Source organism: Kogia breviceps, chromosome X (assembly GCF_026419965.1).
Source record: "Kogia breviceps isolate mKogBre1 chromosome X, mKogBre1 haplotype 1, whole genome shotgun sequence".
NCBI classification, from domain to species: Eukaryota; Metazoa; Chordata; class Mammalia; order Artiodactyla; family Physeteridae; genus Kogia; species Kogia breviceps.
In genome coordinates, this window is record NC_081330.1 from 14,359,992 (window position 1) to 14,386,409 (window position 26,418).

At 44.2% G+C, this 26,418-nt stretch overlaps 1 protein-coding gene across 2 annotated transcripts in view; it reads right to left on the reverse strand.

The window, feature by feature from the left end:
• Positions 1 to 15,467: 15,467 nt before the first annotated feature.
• Positions 15,468 to 26,418, reverse strand: part of VGLL1 (vestigial like family member 1) — a 31,641-nt gene continuing 20,690 nt past the window's right edge. Inside the window, exon 5 of one of the 2 annotated variants that reach the window (XM_067023109.1) lies at positions 15,468 to 17,328. In XM_067023109.1, the coding sequence (XP_066879210.1) occupies positions 17,219 to 17,328 (110 nt within the window). In that variant the 3' untranslated portion in view covers positions 15,468 to 17,218. Of the gene's footprint in view, positions 17,329 to 22,062; positions 24,674 to 26,418 lie in introns of those variants that run through there. The other variant, XM_059049592.2, reaches the window with a different exon arrangement.

Below are 26,418 nucleotides of genomic sequence, written 5' to 3' on the forward strand. Positions count from 1 at the left end.
AAAATTAAAACTTGAAAATTCAATAATGTCATACTTAAGTAATCAGCACTCGCACAACCTGTTAGTCAAACCGTTCCCATGACTAAGGCAATGCATTTACCAATGAAAATTCCTTTCTGGGGTGCCTTCTGGGTATTGTGCTATAGACACACACATTTTAAATGTCAGGCTAAACAGCATTTTGTCTGGAGCAGCCAAGAAATAAACCCCTGAGTGAATGGAAGATCCAGGAACATCTGTTCAGGGAAAATAACTGAGCATCCTGGTTGAAGGATCTTGGGGATATAAAATACGTTTGGAGGATTATTCTTTGACATTGTTTCTGAGTTTTAATTTTTCAATTTCCATGCAGATTTTGGAATGCATTGCCTGATAAGGGAATTAGGAAGAAAAACAAAGGTACCGGATAAGCCTCCCTCATCCCAGCTAAAGGCATACTCTTGAGTGTTTTTTAAAATATATATATATATATTTATTTATTTATTTACTTGGCTATGCCGGGTCTTAGTTGAGGCATGCGGGATCTAGTTCCCTGACGAGGGATGGAAGCCGGACCCCCTGCATTGGGAGTGCAGAGTTTTAACCACTGGACCACCAGGGAAGTCCCCTCCTGAGTCTTTTCAATATCACTTCTTTCTCTGACATTTCCTCCAGTCTCATTAAGTTGGGGCCTTATGGGATCTGTAGGAGAGAAATATTTACCACCTCAAGATGTCTCTTTGGCATGTGGATTATTTCGAGCTGAAAACAATCAAGGTCCAAAAAAGACTCAGGAAGAAGCTTTGGCCTTCCCCCTGACTGCCTAAAGAGTGTAGATAGAGGACCAGTTCAGGCAGGAAGCTACCGTCACTGGTAACTATAGTGAGAATTAGGTGTGTAGACACGGAGGAACCCAGCAAAGTCTGTTATAATTACTCTCTGTGTCCCATTGTCTCTGCACGAAGCAGCAAACTTTTTTTTTTAACCAAATATGTTCTTTTCCATCTCCATGTGAATTGTCTTTCTCCCCTTTGAAGCCCCAAACCACTACCATGAGTATCTTCTTTTGTCTTTAGCTGAAGTTTGGTATTAAAGGTGAGGGTTTAGTCCATTTTGGGAGTTAGTTTTCCTGGGTCTCTCCCATGTATACGTGTTCTTAAACTTTGTTTGATTTTCTCCTGTTAATCTGTCTCATGTCAATTTGATTCTTAGACCAGCCAGAAGAACCTAGAAGAATCTAAAAGGGTAGAGGAAAATTTCTTCCTCCCCAGTAAATCTCACAGCCTCTCGTACCTTTCCCTCAGAGTGCACATCACGTTTAGAATTAGATAACAAATCGTGTAATTGTGAGTGTAGCGCTTTTCTTCTCCCGCTAGACTATACACTCTATGAGGACAGGCCCTGTGTCCAGTTTGGTCACTGCTTCTGGGACTCCTAGCTCACAACCTGGCACACAGTGGATGTTCAGTAAATATTTCTGAGTTAATCCAATTTCCCCACCATCCTTGAGCTGAACTAGCTTGAAGAACTTCTGTGCCTTGCAAACAAGAAACTTGAATAGAATGCAAAAGAATCAATGAAAACTCAAAAGTCTCTGAGAAAGCTTAGCCCAGGTTTCTTTCCAAGAGTTTATTTGCAAAGGGATTCCTTCTGTTTTTAATGAAGGGCCCACATTTCACTCCCAGAGGCTTGGATAACTAGATCTGTTTCCTCTTCTCAGCCGTGAAGTAAAGTGTTACACTACGCCTTCTTTCCTCACCTCCATTCTAGTTTCATTTCTAGGTTGCTAATCTGACCTTTAGTTTTTTGTGTTTTTTTTTTTTTAAGTCACCAAATGCAAAGAGAAAGTAGGTATTTTCCCCAGGTATTATTACCAAAGTGAGACCACATCATTTCTTAGAGTCTCTGTAGTTAGAGACCCATTTGCTGTTCAAAGTTCCTGCTCCCCATACAAGTGCCAGAGGGGATCCATCCTTATCCCAAACCAGTTTTCCTCAGAAAAGTTAGGCTAAGATGTTTATATGAATGTAGATTATTGAGAAGAGAATGGTGTGGTTTAAAATTTGCTCAGGAGGGACTCCCCTGGTGGTGCAGTAGTTAAGAATATGCCTGCCAATGCAGGGGACACGGGTTTGGGCCCTGGTCCATGAAGATCTCACATGCTGCAGAGCAACTAAGCCCATGTGCCTCAACTACTGAAGCCCACGTGCGTAGAGCCCATGCTCTGCAACAAGAGAAGCCACCGCAATGAGAAGCCCACGCACTGCGATGAAGAGTAGCCCCCGCTCGCCGCAACTAGAGAAAGCCTGCGTGCAGCTACGAAGACCCAACGCAGCCCAAAATAAATAAATAAATTAATTAATTTTAAGAAATTTGCTCAGGAAACCCAAGGACTTAGCAAATGCCAGACTTTTGAATATAGGACTTAGGAATTACTCCCCCAAGTGAGAAATTTGCTCCTATTTAGTTCAGAATTTAACGAATGCACCCAACTTCCTTCTCTACCTGCCCCAACCCCTACAGTATTTAGGCAAAACTTGGAAGCCTGCCGTCAGGCCTGTTGTAAAGCAAAGCCCTGTAATGGATGGGAGGCTGTCCTAGAAAGTGAGGCCCCCTCATACACACAATGCAACATATCAAGAATTATATAAGCTCTAAAGAGACTGAGGCACTTCTTGAGAACTCCTTTTAAAAAAATTATTTAAAAAAAAAATGTATGTTTAGGGCTTCCCTGGTGGCGCAGTGGTTGAGAGTCCGCCTGCTGATACAGGGGACATGTGTTCGTGCCCCGGTTCGGGAAGATCCCACATGCTGTGGAGCAGCTGGGCCCATGAGCCATGGCCGCTGAGCCTGTGCTCTGCAATGGGAGAGGCCACAACAGTGAGAGGCCCGCGTACTGGAAAAAAAAAAAAAAGAATTATTGGTCTCTACTCTTATGTGGAATATGTGGGCAACATATTTTAATATAGAAGCAGACATTGCTTTTCTACCTCAGTTTCCAAGAGACATGGCCGCTCCTAATGATCTTTTGATCTCAGCTGAAGATGCCACATCACCTCCTCCAGGAAGCCTTCCTTCACCCCCACCAAGAAAGTATCTTCCTCTGTGCTTCCAAAGCAGCCCCAGCAGAGCACTTGACTGCTCACCTCCTTCTGCCTGTTTCCTCTTTTGTCTCTCCCACTGGACCTAGATCCCCTGAAGGCAAGAACACATCTTTTCCGGTCAATCATTCTGCCCTCTCTTGCTTCTGGGTCCTCACTCCTAATTACCCTTCAGGGCTTTTGCTTAAGCCGTGCCTCCTGTGTGAAGCCTCCTCCACACTCTTCCACCCTAGACAGAACTCCTACAGCCATGTGGCCTCCTGGATTTACTGAAGCCACATATTTGCTGGTCTATCTCCAGTGGTGTGCTGGTAAATGGTTAATAACTGGTTTTCTGAAAAAATATTCCTGGTTGATAGTGATTGCTGATTTCCATAGTATAAATACTCCTACCGTGGTCAATTTCAAGCTACCAGTGTGAGGTCACTCAACACCTACTTGGGAAGAAGTGCCTGGCTGCACAGCATTATATGATGTGGAGAACCTCAAGAGCACAGGTAATCATAAAAGGCACAAAAAATGATTAGGAACTGATAAGCTTTGAGTAATTTTTTTAAATTTATTTTTCCTGCGTTGGGTCTTTGTTGCTGTGCGTGGGCTTTTCTCTAGTTGCGGCGAGCGGGGGCTACTCTTCGTTGCGGTGCGCGGGCTTCTTATTGCGGTGGCTACTCTTGTTGCGGAGCACGGGCTCTAAAGCACAGGCTCAGGAGTTGTGGCGCACGGGCCCAGCCGCTCCGTGGCACGTGGGATCTTCCCGGACCAGGGCTCGAACCCATGTCCCCTGCATCGGCAGGCGGATTCTCAACCACTGCGCCACCAGGGAAGCCCGCTTTGAGTATTTATTAGCTTTGTTTTAACTATATTTGCTTTAATTGTAAATTTACATAATTTAATTGTTAATAGCAGTGTGTTTAACAATCGGTTTGCAAAATTTCTGACTGTTTATCCACGCTCCCGAGCCAGCAGGAGCTCACGCCAGCATATCATTCTCTGTCTCCCAGACTAGGCTGTCAGCTCCTTGAGGACTGAGACCAGGGCCATCTTGTCCTCACCGTACCTCCTGCCCCGCAGCTCGGAGGAGACACTCACCCATGGTCACTGGAGGTAGCCAGGCCAATCCAACCTCTGGTTCCCCCATCAAAGAAGTTCAGAGAGAGCTCGGTGTGCCCTTTAACCACAAAGCTGTTGGGAAGGAAGAGGTTTCCCTCTACCCTTGTAGGTTCTTCTGGCTGGCCTAAAAATTAAACTGACACGAGACAGATTAACAGGAGAAAATCACACAAAGTTTAAGAACATGTGTACATGGGAGAGCCCCAGGAAAACTGAGTAACTCTGAAAATGGACGAAACCCTCACCTTAAATACCACCTTCAGCTAAAGACAAAAGAGGATGTTGCGGGTAGGGGTTTGGGACTTCAAAAGGGTGGGAAGGCAACTGACATAGAGATGGAAAAGCAAATGTTTGGTAAATAAATGTTTGCCAGGCCAGGCAGAGACAGTGGGACACAGAGTGGACTCTGATCTCTAGGTCCTCTTCCCCCAACCCCCTGCCCCCAGCCCATATTCTCTGCAGATGTCTCTGCTGATAGCTTTACTCTGGGAACAGACCCTCTGTGTACATTCTTTTAGGCACTTAGGGGGGTGAAAATTTCTTCCTGAGTCTTTCAGGCCTTGATTGCTTTCAGCTCAAAATAATCTGCATGTCAAAGAGACATCTTGGCAAGTGTTGCTCCCCTACAAAGGTCATTTGGCAAATGCTCTAGAGGAAGCCTTCTGACCTCAGCTAAGAACAAGGTCAGATCTCTGTTATATATAACACTTCACGACCAGCTTCCTACCCGCTGAGCTAACATGAGGCTGAGAGCAAGCAAGATAGTACAGATCTGATCTGAATGCCAAGTTCGCACCAAATCCCGTACAGCAAAAGAGAATTCTTGCCTTTCCAAGCCTCAGACACTGATCCAATTATTTCAAGACCCATTAGAATTCACAGAATTCCAACCCAATGGGAGAATTTAGACATTTCCCTGAGGTTTCTTGGAATGGTTTTGACTATCCCAGAGCACCAGGCCAGCCACCAGCAGAACAGAACCGCAGAAATAGTCACAGTATGTTTCAGGCCAAATCCAAGTCATAGTAAGTGTGAAATAAAATTCATATTTATGGTAAAATGAGAAAAATTTAAACATAAAAATTCTTCTCTGCCCTTTGGCCTCCTCTCTCCCCCTACTGTGCATTGTGTATCTGCATTATGGATCGAACAAACCTCCCCCATGGAGAGGAAGACCTGCTCAACCATAAAGAGCAACATTCTCTCAGCATCAACAAGACAACTCCTTAAAGAACATTCCTGGGCTTCCCTGGTGGCGCAGTGGTTAAGAATCCGCCTGCCAGTGCAGGGGACACGGGTTCGAGCCCTGGTCCCGGAAGATCTCACAGGCTGGGGAGCAACTAAGCCCGTGAGCCACAACTACTGAGTCCGTGAGCCACAACTACTGAAGCCCGTGCGCCTAGAGCCCATGCTCCGCAACAAGAGAAGCCACCGTGATGAGAAGCCCGCACACCGCAACAAAGACCCAACGCAGCCAAAAATAAAAAATAAATTAATAAATTAATTTTTTAAAAAAGATAACATTCTTTCTTGATCTTGTAAAGGGTCACATGACCCACCACAAAGGTGCTTAAATCTGGATTACGTAAACTGACAATAATACGTCATTTGATGTACAGCCCTCTGCCTCAAAAAGTTTATATAAATTGTGGCTTGACTTCTAATGGGTGGAACAGTCCTCAGAGCTTTCTGAGATGCTCTTCCCGGGTTATAATCCTCAAATTTGGCTCGAATAAAATTTTCCAATTCTTTCTTAGATTGACTGAGTAATTTTTCGTCGACATATGCCTACCTTTCAGGCACTGGTGAAACCTTCTGGAAAAGAACTTTTAATAATCATAGCAATACCTAACACACAATGGGTGCTTCGTACCTCTGTGCCAAGCACCATGTAAGGCCATCCTCACAGACTAATTGATGAGGTCTCACATAAAGACCTGAGCTGGTGGCGCCCTCATCTAAATTGTCTGGGGCTGTTCCCAATCCCGTGAGATCAGACTGTGGTTGGAATCAAAAGGTTCTGCTTCATTAAGTGTCAGAATGTTGTCGTGGCTCTCTAAGAAATCACAGTTGGGGGGAAAAGTCTCTCAGGGACTATTTTCCTTTTTGCCAAGATGGTGTCATTCAAACTGGCAGGAGAGGGACTTCTCTGGTGGCCCAGTGGTTGAGACTCCGCACTCCAAATTCAGGGGGCCCCGGTTCGATCCCTGGTCGGGGAACTAGATCCCGCATGCCACCACGAAGATCCCACGTGCAGCGACGAAGACCCAGTGCAGCCAAAATATAAATAAATAAATAAATATTTCTTTTAAAAAACTGGCAGGAGATGTGGCTTCCTCATCAATGTGCCCAAGTCACCTTGACTCACTCTAGTGAGAAGCACAGCGGGAAGATATCCCGCGGGCTCAGCTTTGCCCCTGTCCGACATCCGTTCAGAGAGTTGAAATCCGTTGGCTTTTCAGGGCAGTGGGTGACACTACCCACGGTCCTTACAGGTCTTCAATAGGTTGACATTTCACATCATTTGAATAAATCAAAGTGACAGAGGTGCATTAAGTTGCTGAGCTGGAGAGAAGATCATAGAGAAGTGAAAAAGACATTTTCATTTTCTTGCTGATGAGCGAAATAAGTAAATTTTGAAAAGGAAGTGAGAAGCTTTGTGGGAGGAACCTTCTCAGGGAGAGAGCTGCAATGGTACCTCTGTCTTGGCCAGTAATAAACTGCTGAGGAAATGTCTCAAAACCACCCACCATGTGCACACCCTAAAACCCAACGTGTAGAATCCACATTCTCCCTGGAAACAACAGAGCCCTGATTAGGTAAATCTTGACCTTGGAATACAAACTCTCAGTGTCACACGGAAAATTGAATCTGGTCTCCTCTAAGTGAAACTTGAGCCTTGGTCCTCTGTGGCTGTTAATCTTTATTTTTCCTGCAAAAAGAAAAAGTAGTTTTTCTACCATTGGTGAAAACACAGGGTATAGGCACTCTTCTATTTGTATGCAGAAACAACCTAACTCGGCTTCCAAGCTGCTTTTTTTCAAAAGGAGTTTCGATGGAAGCAACCTAAATGTCCATCGACAGGGGAGTGAATGAAGAAGACGTGGTACACATATACAATGGAATATTACTCAGCCCTAAAAAAGAACAAAATAATGCCATTTGCAGCAACATGGATGGACATAGAGATTATCATACTAAGTAAGTTAGAGAAAGACAAATATCATATGATATCACCCATGTGGAATCTAAAAATATGGACACATTTACAAAACAGAAATAGAATCACAGATGTAGAAAACAAACTTATGGTTACCAGGGGGATATGGGGGGATGGAGGGATAAATTGGGAGATTGGGATTAACATATACACACTACTATATTTTAAAAAGATAACGAATAAGAACCTACTGTATAGCACAGGGAGTTCTACTCGACACTCTGTAATGGTTTATATGGGAAAAGAGTGGATATATGTATATGTATAACTGATTCACTTTGCTGTACAGCAGAAACTAACACAACACTGTAAATCAACTACACTCCAATAAAAATGAAAAACAAAAAAAACCAACAACAACAAAAAAGGATTTTTAAGAATTCAGTGAGTGAAAAGAAAAAGCAAGCAAACAAACAAAAACTCCAAGTGGTCCTGCAATTTGAGTCAGAAGTTGAAAAACACAATTGCGAGGCCTCATTCAGGAAGGAAGATCTTTTCATGCGAATCAACTACTAATTATAAAATAGGTGAGAGCAGGCCTGTGAGGGACGACAAAGGAGGGGGTGGGGTGGTACTACTTCAGCATTTAGTCACCCTGGTTGGAAAGTGGGCGTTGTAAGATCTAGCAGCAAACCCCAGCGAGTCACTCTGTAGCGTGGGTTTCTCGCACTTTGGGCTTTCAGTTTGGACACCACTGGGTGGGGGAACTAAAGTCATTGTAAGACCAACTTATCACATTGCCGATGTCCACTGCCCAGAACCAAGTCAAGGGGAGGGGATGTGTGGTCTAGAAAGTAAACGGAAGGAAAGTGGTCTCAGTGCTGTCTGCGTATTAGAATAGCCTGAAGAGCTTTGAAAACTCTGTCCAGGCTGCACTCCCCATGAATTAAATCAGAATCTCTGGGAGGAAGACTCAGGAATCCGTTTTTTTAAGTGAGTTAATTAATCAATCAATTAATTAATAAGTTACTGTTGATTGATTGATTTACTTATAGGTATCGGTATTAAAAAAAAAACAAAACTCCTTAGGTGATTTCAAGGTGCAGCCAAGATTGAGAATCATGAATTAAGCAGCAATAAAGCATCGCTAAAGTAATAAAGTATTCTAATGTGTGCATAGTCTGTGTTTTTTCAAAGGATGCTTTCTCTTATAGTTGGCGTGCAGATGGGCGATTAGTGTTAGCGTTGGTATGTCGTTTCAGTATTGAAATACGTGTAAAGTGAATACCTAATCAAGGGGCCAAGTCTGGGGCCTGATGTTGAGCAGACAGTAGGCTGGCAAGGCTGATGCCCTCCTCAGAGAGATGGGCTCCTTTGAGCTCATGGGCTTGGCACTTGGTGTGCTTGGCCAATCAGTTGCTACCAAGTGATCAAGGTGGCACCAAGGTCTGAGAGCCAGGCAGACAGGTGGATCTGGGATTCGAGTGGAGACAGTGTGGAGAGGCATTAAACATGGAAGCCCCCGAGATGGGATGGCGCACTAGAACAGACTCAGAGACCACCCTTCTCTTTGGCGGGGATTTTGGAGTTTGAGGGGAAGGATCTGCTACGGCATGTGCTTCCGGTAGGTCTGAGTTAGTTTCATGTTCATTGTGTTGTAGTCAACAGCCACCTATCTGATTGAGGACAAAGTTTCGAGGTGCCTAAGATTCTCCTGGCTAGGAGAGCTGTGTGCTGATGTGATGGGACTGGGTACACAGGGCCATTCCTCCAGGTTGAACTCCTTGTTGCCTTCAGGGTCTGATTGTTCAGATGGCACCCAGTAAATATTGTATTGCAACTCATTTGAGGACATTCACTCACCTGACAACTCTTCATAGAGTGCCTGATAAATTTCAGGTGCTTGTGAGAGAGGACTGAATCAGCTAAGTGGGGCTTGGCGATGGGGGTGAGGGTGTCCCAGTCTTCTGGGGAAGACAGCTCCAACAGGGCTCAATGAGTCCACAGAACAGGAGGGACATGATATAGTAAGAGTTCCCAGAGGTACTGAATCTTAAAGAACGAGTAGGCACTCCCTAGGTGAAGAGAGTTGGGAAGGACATTCTAGGCAGAGGAGACAGAGAAGGAAAAGCATGTTTCTATTGGAGATCACATGCAGATCGCTGTAGCTGGGGTGTTAAGTGTTTAGTTGTGTGAACTAAAGGAGAAGGAGGGATCAGGCATGACTCCGCAAGAGATTTGACCGTCATACTTTGCTGATGGGGTTGTAAACTGGCAGGGGGGAATGGGGAGTGACTAGTAATGGATAAGAGTGTTATTAAATGATGCAGAGAAAACAGGTGACAGAATACAGGTTTTTTTTTCTTTTTTGGCTGCACCTCCCAGCTTGCGGGATCTTAGTTCCCCGACCAGGGATCGAACCCACGCCCTCAGAGCTAAAGCATGGAGTCCTAACCGCTGGACCGCCAGGGAAATCCTGGCAGAACACATTTCAGAGGGACTGGTGCCTGTGGGACTTCTGGGTACTGATGTCCAGTAGCCAGGTAGATGGTGAGTCTCAAGCTCCTGGGAGAGGTCTTGGTAGGAGACGGTGATTTTGGAGTCATCAACTTGGTCATCAGTGGTCATTGATGTTATGGGAAAGGACTCCATCACTGAGGAAGAGGTTGTGGTGTGTGAGGGCTGTAGGCCAAGGAAAGATCCCTGGAAAACACTAACATTTAGGGGATGGTAGAGAAAGAAGAGCTCATGCAGGAGCCAAAAGAGGAGGCTCAGGAAGATTTGAGGAGAAGCAGCCAAGTGTGAGGACGGATTGTCATGGGATCCCAGAGCATTGAGATAGAAGATCCAACTTGAATACTATTATATAATTAAGTCGTTGCCCACATTCCTAGTACCAGCCCATACTGACCCTGTTTTGCCTGTATGGGTAAGATGAATTTTGTGCAACGATCAATTCTCTGTAATTAAAAAGTTCTCTTTGGGCTTCCCTGGTGGCGCAGTGGTTGAGAGTCCGCCTGCCGATGCAGGGGACGCGGGTTCGTGCCCCGGTCTGGGAGGATCCCACATGCCGCGGAGCTGCTGGGCCCGTGAGCCATGGCCGCTGGGCCTGCGCGTCCGGAGCCTCTGCTCCGCAACGGGAGAGGTCACGACAGTGAGAGGCCCGCATACCACAAAAAAAAAAAAAAAAAAAGTTCTCTTTAAGAAGAGAATTTTTTCAACAAGAACACTTTTTAATTCTTTCTCCCCCCCGCCTTTTTGCTACAAAACGCATTTACAGGCAGACCTCAGATATATTGTGGGTTTCACTCCAGACCATGGTAATAAAGCGAATATCACAATAAAGTGGGTCACATGAATGTTTTCGTTTCCCAGTGCATATAAAATTTGTTTACACTATATCGTAGTCTATTAAGTGTGCAGTAACATTATGTCTGAAAAACAATGTACATGCCTTAATTTTAAAATACCTTATTGCTAAAAATGCTAACCATCTTCTGAGCCTTCACGAGTCATAGTATTGATACTAACATCAAAGACCACCGATCACAGTCCACCATAGCAAATAGAATAATAATGAAAAAGTTTGAAATATTGAGAGCAAAATGGGACAGAGACATGAAGTGAACATATGCTGTTGGAGAAATGGCGCCGATAGACTTGCTCGATGCAGGGTTGCCACAAACCTTCAATTTGTAAAACAACCCAGTATCTGCAAAGCACGGTAAAGTGAAGCACAATAAAACAAGGTCTGCCTGTATTTACAGCCAGATAAAATTCTCCGACTGCATATATGGTACATATTATAAGGTCCTTCTTTGATACATGTCCTGATAATCAGAGGCAGTTCTAATTATTAAAATGTCTACCAATAAATAAGCCACAAGGATATATTGTACAGCACAGGAACTATAGCCAATATTTTATAATAACTTTAAATGGAGTATAATCTATCAAAATTTTGAACCACTATGTGTACGCCTGAAACTAACATAATATTGTAAATCAACTATACCTCAATAAAAATTTTAAAAAATACATAGCAAACAAATACCTTTGTTTCTTTTTTTTTTTTTTTTTTTTTGTGGTACGCGGGCCTCTCACTGCTGTGGCCTCTCCCATTGCGGAGCGCAGGCTCCGGACGCGCAGGCTCAGCGGCCACGGCTCACGGGCCCAGCCGCTCCGCGGCATGTGGGATCTTCCCGGACCAGGGCACGAACCCGTGTCCCCTGCATCGGCAGGCGGATTCTCAACCACTGCGCCACCAGGGAAGCCCCCTTTGTCTCTTAAAATATAATTTAATTAAACTGCTAATGTATAAGCCATATGACTGGTCACTGACACGGGTGGCTTGCGACCCTTCACTGATGAGTCCAGAGCAATATCAACACATCACCCGACGATGAGAATATTTTTAACAAGAACATTATAAAAATCTCTTTTACGAGTCCTGGTCCCTGGTCCTGTTTACCCCCTGCCCCTGCCCCTAGAAAGACAGAGGTCATCTCTCCAGGGCAGAATTAGTTCCTCCACCCTCTGCAGCCCCGTTATTCCCGCAGGTCCTCTTGGAGACAAGAGGAAGAGGTGTGGTCCCCGGAAGACTGAAAAATGAGCTGCCAGTGTGGGCTCGTCACACGTGCTCCAAGTTGTCTGCCTCACAAGTTGACAGTGATATTGAGAGTTGACGTGTATTAAGTGCTAACTATATGGCTGGCATAAGCCTTTACTCATTTAGTCCTCAAAATAACCTTGTAAGTACAGTTATTCTTCCCATTTCAAAGATGAGGGAAACAAGGCAAAGTAAAGTGACTTGCCTGCCACTATCTAGCTAGAGCATGGTAGGGCTCTAAGAGCACTTGGACTTAACCAAGATCTACCAACCTCTCAGGAAGCAGCAGCACGTAGCAGCGTGGTGCAGGAGTAAAGGGAGTGGATTTGAAGTCAGCCAGTCAAGTCCGAGCTCTGTAATCTAACGGCAGGCTGTGCTACATTTGGCTACTTACGCACCCTCTCTGAGCCTGGGTTTCGTAATCTATATCACGCGGATAGTAATACTAGCTCTGCGAACCTCCCCGGTTCGTTGTGATGATCAATTGAGATGTGTACTAAGCGAATGCTTAAAACGACATAGCTCTGTGCAGACGCAAGTAGGTGGTACTATTATTTTCCCAGAACCTCATTTGGCAGTGGACACAAAGTAGGAGCCTAGCACCGCTGATGGGGGGAACTCAGGGATCCTGATCCACGCTCTCTGGCGACACTAACTGTACTTTTTTTGTCCGCACCACGCGGCATGTGAGATCTAATTCCCCCACCAGGGATGGAACCCGTGCCCCCTGCACTGGAAGCCCGGAGTCAACCACTGGACCGCCAGGGAAGTCCCTAACTGCACTTTATTGTAACTCTCTGTTTGGATATCTGTCTGGGGCTTGTCGTCTCTGTCTCCACAGCACCTGGCTCAGTACCTGGCCCTGGGAGGCGCCTGGTACCTGGTTCTAGGTTCTGGGGGTAACATGGGAGCAGCAATAGGAGGAGAGGCCCCAGCAGCAGCACTTTGAAGGAATGACTACCTTCCTGCCGCACCAGCCTGTGGCCAGCAGAGGGCAGCAGAGACCCTAGGCCCAGACCGTGTCGGCGCAAGCCCGGGTACCCGGCCAGTCTCGTGCACCTCTGACATCGCATGGCATTTGGCCTCTCTCCCAAGGGGTAGAAATTGCGCTCCGTTTGACTAAAATGTTTCCCCTAACCTTAGCAGTTTGCAAATTTCGGCCTGAAACTAGGGCAACAGGAGTCGTTTTAGTCACCAAGGCCATTCCCAAAGTTTGCTAAGCCACCGCATCCACGAGATCTGAAACTCTCCAGGGAGGGACGGTGGCGCTTCCCACTTCCGTCCCACAGAGCTCAATGCGTTTGACAAACGGTATTCTCGAATTTGGGAAGAGTTCCTGGCTTTAGAAGATTGAGAACTGGAAACTTCTGTTTCTTTCTTTCCTTTTTTTTAAAAAAAATAGTGTATTCAAAGGTCGCTTTGAGAGAGCTGCTGTCTACATATTATTTTGATGTTCTGTAGTTAATAGAAGGCCCCACAAGTCCGTGTTGGGAGTCACTTAAAGTGGTTGAATGGATGGTAATTATTTTAGCTAGCGATGGAAAGTAGGGCCCAGCATGCTGGTGAAGTGGCCTGCTTCTACTAATTGATGGGTCAACCTTATTATTTTTTCCATTCGACACCAAAAGGCTGCTGGAACTAATGGCCTTTCAAGAGAAGGCAAAAGCTTTCTATTTATTTACTTTATTTTCTGGCTTTTACAGGGTTCCAATTTAATACCCCTTAATTACTCTACAGCAGTTGAGTGAAGGGGTTAAGAGTAATGGGCTTTGGAGTCAGACAAAACAGGGCTCCAATCCCGGCTCTCTAACAGCTCACCAGATGCCAGGGCTGGGCCACTTACGGTACCAATTCGAGCTTCAATTTCCTTATCTGTAAAATAGCAACACTAATTCCTGCCTCAAAGGGTAATTGTCAAGATTCAATGAGATGATGCATCTAAAGCACTTAGCCCCGAGCACGGTATACCATGGGTACGCAGTAAATCATAGCCCTTGCTATTACTCAAATACTGTAAGAATGCTAAAACACACGGACACGCAATTGCGAATTCACACTGAGGATAGTCAATGGTCATGATAAAACGCCCAAAACAAACCCTCATAAAGTAATGAGGTTCAGAGAGATGAGGTAATTGCCCAAAGTTGGTAGGAAAGTGCTAGAGATGGACCTCAAGCCCTGTCTGTCTGAGGCTAGAACTAAGCCTCCCATGGCAACTTTGTTCTGGAAGGGCAATCGACTCTTCCTTCCAGCCTGAGATCTCTCCGAACCAGGTTGTAAAAGTCTGCCCTGCGTCCCCTTGAGGGTCCATCCTCCTGCCCACTGCTCTAACTGAGGCTGGCTCCTAGGAAGCCAAGTTATTTGCCTAAAGCCACACAGTTGGCTGAGCAAGGAGACCCGGAGAAAGAGTGGTAAATCCATTTATTCCTTAGCCTTGATGTTGTGCTTCTGGAACATAGAGTATAATTAATAGTCCAGGCATCCAGTCATTCATAAACATGGCGCTAGGGGTACAGTGATGATCAAGGCAGACACAGCTCACAGTCTGATGGGGAAGACAGACGAGGGAATAATCAATTGGGATAAACACGGGGTGACCAGCACTGTAACGGGATGCCTGGGGAGCCGAGGGAGCTCAGAGGAGGGCAGCTAACCCAGACTTGGATGGGAGTGATGGTGTGGGTCCAGGAAGGATCTATAAAGTTCACCTGTTCTTTCTGATGGCCAAGAGTAATATCAATTGGTCAGTGGCACAATGCTATTTTCATTCATGTTTTTTTTTTTTTTTTTTTTTTACTAGGATAATTTTTTTTTTTTTTAACATCTTTATTTGAGTATAACTGTTTTACAATAGTGGGTTAGTTTCTCCTTTACAACAAAGTGAATCAGTTATACATATACATATGTTCCCATAACTCTTCCCTCTTTTGTCACCCTACCTCCCACCCTCCCTATCCCACCCCTCTAGGTGGTCACTAAGTACAGAGGTGAACTCCCTGTGCTATGCTGTAGCTTCCCACTAGCTATCTAATTTACATTTGGTAGTGTGTATATGTCCCTGCCACTCTCTCACATCGTCACCGCTTACCCTTCCCCCTCCCCATATCCTCAAGTCCATGCTCTAGTAGGTCTGTGTTTTATTCCCTCCTACCACTAATCTCTTCATGACATTTTTTTTTTTTTATTTTTTATTTTTTTAGATTCCATATATATGTGTTAGCATACGGTATTTGTTTTTGTCCTTCTGACTTACTTCTTTGAACAAACACTTACAGAATGAGGTCCTTGTGCTAGGCACAATAAAATACAGAGATGACTCAGCCCTGGGTATCGCCCCTCTGAAAGCTGGCTCTTTCCTTTAGGAAATGGGTGGCCGTGGTGCTTTTCAGTTTATTCAGAATTATCAGCTCCGTCAGCTTCAGGTAACAGGTAACGATAACTAAGTCTGAAAAATTCATTGGTTGGATTTCTGCCTGGTTAAGACATCTGTTGATTATTTGTTCTTTTTGCATCACAAAATGTGTTCGTTTGGGACTTCCCTGGTGGCACAGTGGTTAAGAATCCACCTGCCAATGCAGGGGAGACGGGTTGGATCCCTGGTCCGGGAAGATCCCACATGCCGCGGAGCAACTAAGCCCGTGCGCCACAACTACTGAGCCTGTGCTCTAGAGCCCGCGAGCCGCAACTACTGAGCCCATGCACCTAGAGTCTGCGCTCCACAAGAAGAGAAGCCACAGCAACGAGAAGCCTGTGCACCACAACTAAAGAAAGCCCGTGCGCAGCAATGAAGACCGAACGCAGCCTCCCCCAAAAATGTGTTAGTTTGAGAGCAGGAAAGTGCGCCAGAATTTCTGGAGTTTCCTGCATGGTTATAGGTTATGATATTAACTAATGAAGTCTTGAAGACTGACCTTCACCTTTTGAGGATGAAATCAAACTCAATGTCAGTGATATGAGCAGACATGTTAACACTGAGGTTTGTCTTTTTGGTTTTTGGCTTCCATTTTTAAATTCTAGTTTTATTCCATTTAGAAGCTTGGCATTTTGCACCATAGATTTGTTCTGCCTGGTTTTTTTTTAGCCATATATAAATGGAATCCTGCTACCTTTTCTTTTGGAACTCCAAAGCATTTCTCTTTTCAGTAAAAAAGACAATATTATTTCAAGGTACCAAGTTCTTCTGACCTAGAGTTGGAATTGCTTCTATCATAATTTCAATGATTCTGGAAGTTACTGAGGTTAAGCCAGTTAGAGTGGACAGATCGCCATTGCGATTAGGTTTGGGGACACAAAATCCTTGTGAAAGGGTTGGGAAATTTTGAAAATGTGTCCCAGTTGTGTTCCCCAAAGTCCCTTTTCTGTCATTAGCAAGCTGGACACAAACTAACAGAAAATGAGAAAGTCATGCTGTCTTGGCCAGATATTATTTCAATGTATTTCACTTTCCAACTTCACAAAGAATATATTCAGAGTATTTCCAATGAAATCCTCTGCTGTTGCCTTCACAATATGAGCAAATCATTACCAGAAAACTAGGTTTCTGTACCATCTAGTGGTGCGTCCAAATATAGCTGACACATAGATATTTTTTAAGTGAATCGTTCTTTAAGAGAATCTCTGTGGGCTCAGGTCATTGTGGATTGTTTCACAGAGAGATTTTAGGTGCAAGGAAATGGTCAGCTCCTTCATTCTGGTATTATTATTATGAGCTCTGTTGCTTGACTCCTCACCTTGTGAGGAGGACGATAGATTCGGGTCTGCAATCTAAAGAATCTAGGTCTGCATTGACTATAAGTCGGGAGGGAGGGAGGGCCAGCATTAAATGTGCACTGTTAGAGCATAATACACTGTTGGAGCATAACCTCTCTCTTTTTTCTTTCTGGGACATCGTTTCAAAGTTCCAACTCTCTAAGAAATGTTTTTTTAAACTTCAAATGTGGTAGAAAGCAAATAACTTCAAATTTACCATCTTAACTGTTTCCAAGTGTACAGTTCAGTAGTGTTAAGTATATTCACAATATTGTGCAGATCCAGAACTTTCTTGCAAAGACATCTTGCAAAACTGAAACTCTGTACCCGTTAAACAACAATTCCCCGTTCCTCCTCCCCCCTCTAACAGGTTTCATCAAGGGATCACTCATAGCCAATCCTTTATGGGTCAGTGTTTTTACTAAAAGGAATAATTGCTGCAAAAACTGCTCCCTCCCTTTCCCTGCCCACTACTTGGGAACAAAAGAATGATTCTGAAGTAGAAACATTTTATCTTTTGTTAACCCAAATCTCAGAGCTGAGTTCCTGTTTGCCACCATCGTTGCCCGCGAGGGCTGGGAGCAGAAGTTTTGAGACCTTGAAATGCAGGATTCTGTATTCTGTAAAAATAAAAAGTTAAAATTAATTCTTTTTTTAATTGAAGGATTAAGTCAAAGGAATTTAAGGCTCACCAGGGAAAAGTTGCAAAGAGATCCCAGTGGAGGAATAGAGAGCACACTTTCCTCTAAAAAAAAGGAGAGAGCTGGTTTGGAATTCTGGCTCTGCAGTTTCAAGCTCTATGGCTACTATGGACTGAATGTTTGTGTCCCCCAAAATTTATATTTTGATCTAACTCCCAAGGTGATGGTATTTGGAGGTGGAGCCTTTGAGAGGTAATTAAAGTCATGAGCGTGGCACCCTCATGAATGAGATTAGTGCCCTTATAAAAGAGACCCCAGAAAACACCCTCTCTCCTTCCCTCACCTGAGGACACAGCAAGAAGATGGCTGTTCATGAACCAGGAAGCAGGCTTTCACCAGACACTGAGTCTACCTGTGCCTTGATCTTGGACTTCCCAGCCTCCAGAACTATGAGAAATATATTTCTGTTGTTTAAGCCACCCAGTCTATGGTAATTTGTTATAGTAGCTCACACAACCTCAGTTTCCTCATCTGCAAGGTGGGAATAACAACACCTATGTGTTGTGAAGATAAAATTAGGTAAGTTATATACTGTAACTAGCACATAGTAGGTGCTCATTAAACATTTGTTCCCTCCTTCCTTCCCAGTTTGGCAACATGTATACCTCTCCCCGAACCTCAGTTTTCTCATCTGTCAATTGCACGGGGTCACTGTAAGGGTCAAAATGTGACAATGCATGTAAAAGTAACTTCATAACAGGCTACATGTTTTTAAAATTCATTTTTATTTCTACAGAGTTGTAACTAATTGAGACAGAAAATAATCACTGAATACAGGTAATTAATGTTTCCCAAAGATTATTAACATTTTTCTGATAAGCAATGATTTGTCCTGGATCACTTAAATAGTTTATCCATCTGAAGGCAGGGGCCTGGCCTTGGTAATCTCTTGAGGCTCTGTCTGCCTCTGGGAGTGTATGATTCTCTTGCAATCTTACAAAAAAAAACAGGACTCGAAAAGAGAACTGGTCTGGGTTATCAGGGAAGCTTTGAAAGAACAGAACATATTTTGCTGCTTCACAATTATCACCCCACTCAGAGATAACCACTGTTCATTTTTCTAAAATTGTTCTGCATAAGATATGTATTAAAAATTACTTTCCCATGAAAGCAACACACCCTTGTAAAACATTCAAATAGCACAAAAAGGTATAACGTGAAAAATAAAATTTCCCTGATCAACACTACCACACACAAATGCACACACACATAATCTCCCCAGTCCCACTCCCCAAAGGAAATTACTGTTAACAGATTGTCTGAAATTCTCCCAAGAATTACCTATGCCTTTCCTATGCATATAAAAATGCACATATACTGTATACACATACTGTGTGTATACATATACACACAAACATACCTGCAGGCATGCATATACATACACACACCCTGTGTTTCAGAGAGCCTTAGTCACATGGAACATCATGTGATAGGATGTGAATGGTACCCCTGGAATTGTGCAGTATTTTGCAAAGCAACAACTCCACACACACACACACACACACACACACACAAACATGTCCTTTTTCAAAAAACAGAGGATAATAGTAAGCTGGCTATTTTGTAACTTGCCTTTCTCAACTAATGATATATCTTAGATGTCTTTCCTTACCAGTGTATATAAATCTGATTCTTTGTACCTGGTCCATAGTGTTCAATTGTACAGATGTATTATCATTTATTTAGCCAATTTTTTTCTGACAGGAATTGGGATCACTCCTAGTTTTTTTAATTAACAATTAACCTTTTATTTATCTATGTATATTTTACAATGAGCTTAAAGTATATGTGTGTGTGTGTGTGCGTGCACGTGCAGTGCATGTGTATACCTCTTGTACTTAATAATATGCATTTTCATGCATAAATATAGATCTATAGCATCATTTTTTTTTTTTGGCCACACAGCGCAGCATGCGGGATCTTAGTTCTCTGACCAGGGGTCAAACCCACACCCCCTGCAGTGGAAGCGCTGAGTCTTAACCCCTGGACTGCTAGGCAAGTCTCTATAGCATCATTTTAAGGGCTGTGTATTATGTTATATTGGATGAATGGAACATAATTTGTTTAATGAATGCCCTACTGTTGGAGATTTATGCTGTTGCTGATTTTTCACTAGTATAAACAATGCAATGTTAAACATCTGTGTGCTTAAATGTTTGTGCATTTGTCAAATTATTTTCATTGGACGTATTCCTAGAGGTGAAGTTGCCAGGTCAAGGAGTATGCATATTTTTGAGAGTACTCATTTCATTTAAAAGGAAAACTGCCAATTCTGTCACACAGATTTGCTAAACAGAGGTCCTCAGATATATAGCCTCAGGAAGAAACATTTATATCACGTAGGTCGGTGGTTCCAAACCTGATGTAGTAGGCAAAATAATAGCCCCAATGATGGCCATGTCCTAGTCCCCAGAACCTGTGAATATGTTATGTTACATGGCAAAGGAAACTAAGGGTGCAGATGGAAGGTTGCTAATCAGAGGGATTATTCTGATTATCTGGGGTCCAGTGTAGTCACTAGGATCTTTAAAAATGGAAGAGGAAAGCAAAAGAAGAGAGTCAGAAGATGGGACTATGAAAGAATGATCAAAGAGATGCAATATTGCTGGCTTTCAAGATGAAGGCAGGAGACCATGGGCTGAGGAATGTGGGCAGCCTCTAGAAACTGCAAAGGGTAAGGAGACAGATCCTTCCCTAAAGCCTCCAGAAGGAATGCAACCTCACAAACACCTTGATTTCAGCCCAGCGAAACCCATGTAGAAGGACTTCTGATCTCCAGAACTGTAAGAGAATCAATGAGTGTTGTCTTAAGCCACTAAATTTGTAGTAATTTGCTACAGCAGCAACAGGAAACGGATACCACACCCAAAACTAATGGCGGGGTGTGGGGCGGGGAGGAGATGGGTGGAAGGTAGGAGAATGGGGGTGTCTCATCCCCAGAGACTCTGATTCAGTAAGTGTAGGGCAGAACTGAGGAGTATTTTTCACCGTGCTCCCCAGGTGATAAAACACATCCAGTGGGGCTCTCGAAAGGCACTGATATAGACCACATCGTTCTGCGGAAGTAGCCATCTCCTGTTACGTAGACAGTCATTTGCTGGCCTGGTGGATGGTCCAGGTAGCTGATTGAAGATAGAGCTGACCTGGGGCTGCAATCTGGCACCAACCTTAACTCCATGTCAATATGACAGTGTCAATCAACCTCACTAATATGACCCCAATCTACCTTTCCAGCTTGATTTTCAACTGCTTATCAACCCAAAGGCTCCACTCCAGTCAGACAAGTCTAATCGTCATCTATTCAACGAGTCTTGAGAGTTCTTTGTCTTTGCTCTTAAAATGTTGCCCTATTGTGAGCTGGGTCATCCAGAAAGCAGGCTCCGAGAAAGAGTTAGATGTGAGAGGTATATAGGGGCTTGGTGAGAAACATCTGCAAAAGATAAAAAGGGAAGGAAGCAGGGCTTCCCTGGTGGCGCAGTGGTTGAGAATCCGCCTGCCGATGCAGGGGACACGGGTTCGTGCCCCGGTCCGGGAAGATCCCACATGCCGCGGAGCGGGTGGGCCTGTGAGCCGTGGCCGCTGAGCCTGTGCGTCCGGAGCCTGTGCTTCGCAACGGGAGAGGCCACAACAGTGAGAGGCCCGCATATCACCACAAAAAAAAAAAAAAAAAAAAAAGAATCCTCCTGCCAATGCTGGGGACACGGGTTCGAGCCCTGGTCCGGGAAGATCCCACATGCCTCGGACCAACTAGCCCGCGAGCCACAACTACTGAGCCTGTGCTCTAGAGCCCGTGAGCCACAACTACTGAGCCTGTGCTCTAGAGCCCGCGAGCCACAACTACTGAAGCCCACGCACCTACAGCCCGTGCTCCGCAACGAGAAGCCACTGCAATGAGAAGCCCGTGCACCGCAACGAAGAGTAGCCCCCGCTCGCCACAACTAGAGAAAGCCTGTGCGTAGCAACGAAGACCCAACGCAGCCTAAAATAAATTTATTTTTTTTAAAAAAAGGGAAGGAAGCAGAATTGAGCAGGAAGAGACTCAGACTAGGATGCAGATCTGATAGTCTCAGCCAAGTCAACAGGAACCCTGGAACAAATACTGCCCAATAGAGGAGTCCCATGTTGGCTGCCCAAGAATAGCATGACTGAAGCAGATCCTAAGGTGCTGATAGGTGGAGGCACTCTGCGGACGGCACTTCTTGGAGCTGAATGGCAAACCCATGGCTGCCAATTCTTCCGTTTTCCAGTTGGCCAGACCCTGTCCTTTCTTTGAGCCCTCCTATGGCAACTGTTGATAGGTCTTGTCATAACCACTACATGTATTTCGAAATATAGGCTGTCTGAGCTGGAAATGTCCTTAGGGATCATCTCATTTTACACAGAGAAATCCAGACCTGGGCGGGGTGGTGGGGGTGAGTCATTCAAGATGGCACAGCTAGCTGGTGGCAGAGCCAGGACTGGAACCCTAGTGTCCTAACGCTCAGTTCCAGTTTGCAGTTAACATTAAGAAAAGGCAGATCATTTTGAAAGATGAGTGGAGGGTCAGTCTTCACCTAAAACGTAAGTGTAACTGCTGTAAATCAATAGACTAAACTTGTTTCCAAGTATGCTGAATCATTAAAATGAAGGGAAAAAATAACCAAACTTCTCTTTGAGAAGATCTTTGAGGCTTAGTTTAATCTCAATTAAATTGATAAGAAATAGTGAGAAAACTGTAATCCTTATGAAAATTCTATAGCCCATTTCTATAATCACCACTAATTTCTAAAAAAATTCAGTGAACATACTATTTTAAAATCGTACTATTCTTATTAAAGGAATTCATACGGACCATTGCATTACTTTGAAAATACAGACGGTTTACAAAATGATTTTCAATTATGTCCAGCTACAGAAACAGTTATGGAAAGGGCAGAAACTATTGTTTATACGGGAGAAAGATGTGATATAAAGATTACTTAGCTTTATCTCTGGAGAGGTGACTTTCTTTTCAGTGTTACATGTGATACTGATTTTTAGAATGGAAAACTGCTTCAACACAAGTCTCAATTGGCTTTGCAAACAACATCCTTATTTGGAATTCCTGATAGTCTTTACTACCAGAAAAAGGAAATTGTCACCTTTTATTGTTTTAGCCCAGGTATCATTCAAGTATGTAAGTTTCCAGCACATTTGGAAACACTTTCCATTCTTTCAGACTGTAAAGTTCAGGAATGAGTGTTTGGGTTGGGGGAGGGGGTGGCAGCTGGTGAGTCAGAGTCCATCTGGCCATTTGTCAATTTCTGAAAATTGTAGAGAAAAATGTGAATGAGGTTTATGGGCTGTAGCCCTATTGGGCCTGACTTTCCAGTTTCAAACCTTGATCGATCTGCTAATTCCACCCCCTCCCCAACTAGCATCTCACAAGATTATCAACTAGGAGTGTAAATGAAGCCCCACAGATAACACAGGGGCTGGTGTGTGTGTGTGTGTGTGTGTGTGTGTGTGTGTGTGTGTGTGTGTGTGTGTGTGTGTGTGTGTGTGTGTGTAATTAGCAAGAGTAAAATGCCAAAGTGAGCCAAAGAAATGCTTTTCAAGTTCCCTTTTCGGAAGTGAGGTGGGAAAGTTAAAAAGGATGGATCAGAAACCAAAGTCTAGGATTAAGTAGGAGATGATCTGGGGAGGGATTTACTTGTCTCAGAGGAGGAGGGGTCTTTCAGAGGCAGGAGATCTTTTCTTCCCTCTTTATTAACGTGGGAAAATTGATTACTGCTTTCAACTTTATTCAAGAAAGAGCTTCCAGGCTGAGGGATTTGCAGGGAAATATTATCAGATTACCCAGGCTACACAAAATGCCAGCCCTCTTGGAATCATTTTTCTTTTCCCTAAATAGCATATTGAGTTCAGTTCTGATGGGCATGTTATCTTCTAACAGATGAATCTTTCTACAGCGAGCCAAGATAAACACACACTTGTTTAAGTGCTAGAATCAGCCTCCACCCTGAATTTTCCCAACCATCACCTAAAAGAGAACACGGCTTTTGAAGGCAAATAACTTCAGAGAGAAAATGTACTGGTTAAGTTTTTTTTCCTCTTAGTAAATCTCGGAAACCTATGTAACACACTGGAAAAACTGCTTGAGACAAGAGAATTACTGTATTACCGCCAAAGTTACCAATTCACTCGTGCAAGAGCTGTGGTCTTTATTTACATAGCAGATGGGAGAACAAAATATCTAAGAACCACCCTGATGGTAACCTTTGATAAATATTATGGTGGAGAGAAAAGAGCCCTCAGATCAGACCCGGGTTCCAGCGCTGGCTGTGTGACCTTGGGCAGGTCATTGGCCAACTCTAAGCCTCAGTATCCACATGTATATAATCATGTCAATCCTAGGGTTGCTGAGAAGTTTGCATGAGATCATGGATGTGAAAAAATTTAGAATTAAGAACAGCATAATCCAAAAATGTCATTTGATTATTCACCCTTTGAGCTGTTTACACGGGAGCAACTGGGGAGACATTTGTCATTTCATCTGGAACAATCTGCAGGGAAGTCCTGCTACCAAGTCTTGGGCCCACGTGGGCATCCACACTGGTAGCCCCAACGGTTCTGTGCCGAAAAGAAAGTTACTATTTTCCCGATGTCACTAACAGTGGAAGAGCTACAGGAAAGTGACTACCTCATTCATCAGGCCCAGCCTGAGACCTTTTCAGCTTCCTTTCAGACTCCAGCCACTCTCAGTGGGTCTTGCCCACCCCATTTCCATTTTGCTTTTTGCAGAGGCAAGAGGAAAGATGGAAATAGTCTGGTTAAGGCTAGAAAGTGTCAGGCTGTTCCTGGAACCTCTATTCAGTTGCAAGAGTGGGGCACCCCATCGGGTACCACGCCGTCAGTCTTGATGTGGAAGACCCAGCTGATGGAGGGGGTAAGGCGGCTGATTCTGAGTAGGAGGGCAGTGGGTGCAGGGGGTGTGAGCCTCTATGCTCCCCACCACTGAACATCTCTTTTAACCATCTTATATGCTTAAAAAGTTAAAAAAACAAAAAACAAAAAAACTAACGTGGGGCATAGGTGCTAAGGAAAAGTATAGAATTTCAGGGAGAACAGAAACTTGCTTTGGACTCAGTGGTCTTTTGTGGCAGAAAGATAAGGACGGCGATGTCTCTAGACCCTCTGGATTCCCAGTAGAAAACCATAAGCAGGTTTGGGAAAAGGAATTCTCTTCTTTAAACCGGAGTTCAGTAAAAGAACAGATCTTTTCTTCTCTCTGGAGACTGGCTTTCTGAAAAATAGGATAAGCAAGATGAGGAAGAAGCCAGCTTGGGGTCCAAGGAGCCCAGGTTTGAATCCTGACTTACCTCACCACTCCTAGCTGTGTGACCTTGGGCAAGTTACCTAGCCTATCTGAGCCCCACTTTCCTCATCTGGTAAATGGGAAAACTAATGGTACCTACCTCCTGCATGAGTTAAACACATGTAAAGCCCTTAGAACAGTGTGTGGCTGTTCAATAATTATTAGCTCTTAGTTTGTTAAAGAGGCAGTGCCTTTATAGGGAGTAGAATTATTGTGGGGTCATGCTGTGGCTTAGCTTAGTGGGTAAGACCAAGGACAGAAAAAACTGAGTCTGGCACTTACCTTGACTTTGGGCAAGTTACTTAACCTCCCTAAAGCTCCATGTCCCCATCTGTGAATGAGGATAAAAACAGCACCCGCGGTGTTAGGGAGCTATTGGTTCTTATTCTGCCTCACTTCCGTGGTTCCTGTCATCCTCCTCACCTTCTAATGACCTTTAGTTCATGCCACTTCAGCCAGCCATTTGCCATGGTCACACGCTAGACCTCGTCATGGCCTACACAGGTGGCATCCTTGCCATCTCAATCTCGAACATCCGCTCTCCAACCATGTCCCAATGTCATTGGCTCACGTAGTCTTATCACCACATTTTATATAACCTCATCCTCCAATCCATCAACCTCCACTACCCGGCACCTTCCATCTGCCTCCATTTCCTTCTTTGAGCAGCTTACACGCCCTGGTCCCTTGTTACAATCCCTCGCTTGCAAATACCCTCAACTCCTCTTCCTCTTTCCCCACCCATGGCACTCACTCGTCAGAATCTCAACCCCGGATGAGCCTCACCGTTTGCCTTCTCTGCGTTACACTAACCCAACAGCACTGGCAAAAACCACCCAGGCCTGTTTCCACTTAAACTGGTGATCTCAGCCTTCAGTGTTGATTGAGAAGAGAGAAATCGTTTACTTAGTACATTTCAGACTCCCCACCAACAAGCCTGCAAATCTACTTGCATCTGTGTCCTTATTCTCCTTCTTTTGTCTGCTTTCAATGGCAGAAGGTCTCCTCCTCTTAGCAAATGTCAGTACTTCCACACGTCCCTTTCAAAACTTCTCAGTGACTTCAACCATAAATTTATCCTCATCCTCCTGTCATCCATTTAAAAAAAAAGACCCACTCCACTCCACTAGTCTCTGTAGCTATCACCTCATTTCTGTTCACCCCCCTCAATGCTAAGCTCTCCGACAAGCTACTGGCATTTACTGTCTCCACTTTCTCATCTCCCATTCCCTCTTCAACCCACCCGACCTCAACCCACCCGACCTGGCTTCCGTCCACACACTCTAACGAAAACTGCTCTTAACTAGGTTATCAAAATCTTTGGGGCCACATCCAATAGAAATTTCTCTGGTCTCTTATTTGATCTCTCGGAAGCCTTTGACACAGTTGACTGTGCTCTCTGGAAACTTTCTCCTCTCTGAGTTTCTGTAACATCACACGCTCCTGGCTCTCTCCTTCTGGGTCCTCATGTCCTCAACTTGTAAATATTGGCACACTCCAAGGCTCTGTCCTTTGCCCTTCTCTCTTCTCTGCCTGGGTGATCATGGAATGGCTTTCAATGTCATTTTATACTGACCAATCTCACAAGTTTATCCAGACTCCCCTCTTGAACTCCACACTTACATACACAACAGTTGAAGAGTGATATCCGCTTGCATGTCTTGTAGGCACCC